The sequence below is a fragment of the Chiloscyllium plagiosum genome, chromosome 49 (genome assembly GCF_004010195.1).
Source record: "Chiloscyllium plagiosum isolate BGI_BamShark_2017 chromosome 49, ASM401019v2, whole genome shotgun sequence".
NCBI lineage: Eukaryota > Metazoa > Chordata > Chondrichthyes > Orectolobiformes > Hemiscylliidae > Chiloscyllium > Chiloscyllium plagiosum.
Genome location: NC_057758.1, coordinates 9896617 through 9898502, shown reverse-complemented (window position 1 = coordinate 9898502; position 1886 = coordinate 9896617). Strand labels below are relative to the sequence as shown.

Genomic DNA, 1886 nt, shown 5'->3' with positions numbered 1-1886 from the left:
TCTCCGCCCCCACTCCAGTCTGACCTATCACCCTCACCTTGACCTCTTTCCACCGATCACATTCCGACGCTCCTCCCCCCAAGTCCCTCCTCCCTACCTTTTATCTTAGCCTGCTGGACAAACGTTCCTCATTCCTGAAGAAGGGCTTATGCCCGAAACGTCGATTCTCCTGTTCCCTGGATGCTGCCTGACCTGCTGCGCTTTTCCAGCAACACATTTTCAGCTCTTATCTGCTGTGCCTGACTTTAAATTCCTGAAGGTTTTCATAAAACTGAAGCTGAAGCTTCTGCAAACACAGGAAACGTTGGAGACGTTTCTCAATTCTCGAAAGCAGGACTGAAGCATGTTGTAAACAAATACCCCCAGGATTGGGAGAAAGGGTGAGACTTCTTATTCAGGAGGGTGTGTTTGCGCAGAGTAAGACTTGAACAGCAACACGAAGTTGATCTGAATCACTGACTCTGATAATGCTAGTGATCACCATGACTGGCTCACCTGTAAGTAAGAGGTGCCGCAAGTGTAGGAGACTGATGGTCAGTCTCAGGACTGATGCTTTTTGTAGGTGAATGGTGATGTGGTGTGGCAGGGGTAGCTGACAGGCAAGCTCAGCAAATAGCTCCCTCTCCTGGTCACGTCGATATCGTGCAGCCTCCCTGCATCTCACCTTCTGGGCCTCTGAGCTGCTTCTGGGGAAACAGTGGAAGTAATAAATAAACAGATGGTTATATTGATGAATGTAGACCTTCGTTTCTCACTTTCCCTCCTGAAGACACTGACCCTTCTCAAAAAGTCATAGAGTCATAGAGATGTACAGCACGGAAATAGACCTTTCAGTTCAACTTGTCCATGCCGACCAGATATCCCAACCTAATCTAGTCCCACCTGCCAGCACTCAGCCCATATCCCTCCAAATCCTTCCTATTCATATACCCATCCAGATGCCTTTTAAATGTTGCAATTGTACCAGCCTCCACCACTTCCTCTGGCAGCTCATTTCATACACATGCCACCCCCTAGGTGCCTTTTTTTATCTTTCCCCTCTCACCCTAAACCTATGCCCTCTAGTTCTGGACTGCCCCACCCTTGGGAAAAGACTTTGCCGATTTATCCTATCCATGCCCCTCATAATTTTATAAACCTCTATAAGGTCACCCCTCAGCCTCCGATGCTCCAGGGAAAACAGCCCCAGCCTATTCAACTCTCTCTACAACTCAAACCTCAAACCCTGGCAACATCCTTGTAAATCCTTTCTGAACCCTTTCAAGTTTTGCAACATCTTTCCAATACGAAGGAGACCAGAATTGCATGCAATATTCCAACAGTGGCCTAACCAATGTCCTGTACAGCTGGAACATGACCTCACAACTCCTATACTCAATACTCTGAGTGAGCTCCAGATCCCCTCTCCTCCAGCATCATCCCTTTTATCACAAAACCACAGGATTATTCCAGTTGTAAAGTCTGCCTAGTTTCATTTTCTGTTTTTGTGTTGGGACTGATATGGAAAAAGAACTGGTTTAGAAACCATGGAATGAATTGCTGCACTTTTAAAAACAATGATGAGGAGATGCCGGTATTGGACTGGGGTGGACAAAATGATTACCCGACGAAGGAGCAGCGCTCCGAAAGCCAATGCTTCCAAAGGGACCTGTTGGACTATAACCTGGTGTTGTGTGATTTTTAACTTTTAAAAACCAAGTTCTGGAATCTAATTTTATATGGTGTATGGAGGAAGCTTCACTCTGAATCTAACCCCGTACTATCCTGACCTGCAAGTATTTGATGTGGACAATGTTGAGTAAGCTTTACTTGCAGTTTAAAAGAATAGAGGAAGCTTTGCTTTCAATTTAAAAGAGTAGAAGGAACTTTACTCTGTATCTAATGCT

General features: G+C 45.5%; 1 protein-coding gene across 1 annotated transcript in view; it reads left to right on the top strand.

Moving 5' to 3' along the window:
* The first annotated feature begins 482 nt into the window (after positions 1-482).
* The window catches only part of cskmt (citrate synthase lysine methyltransferase), a 4036-nt gene continuing 2632 nt past the window's right edge, over positions 483-1886 (top strand). Inside the window, exon 1 of the mRNA XM_043683712.1 lies at positions 483-501. Coding sequence (XP_043539647.1) covers positions 483-501 — 19 coding nt within the window. The remainder of the gene's footprint in view (positions 502-1886) is intronic.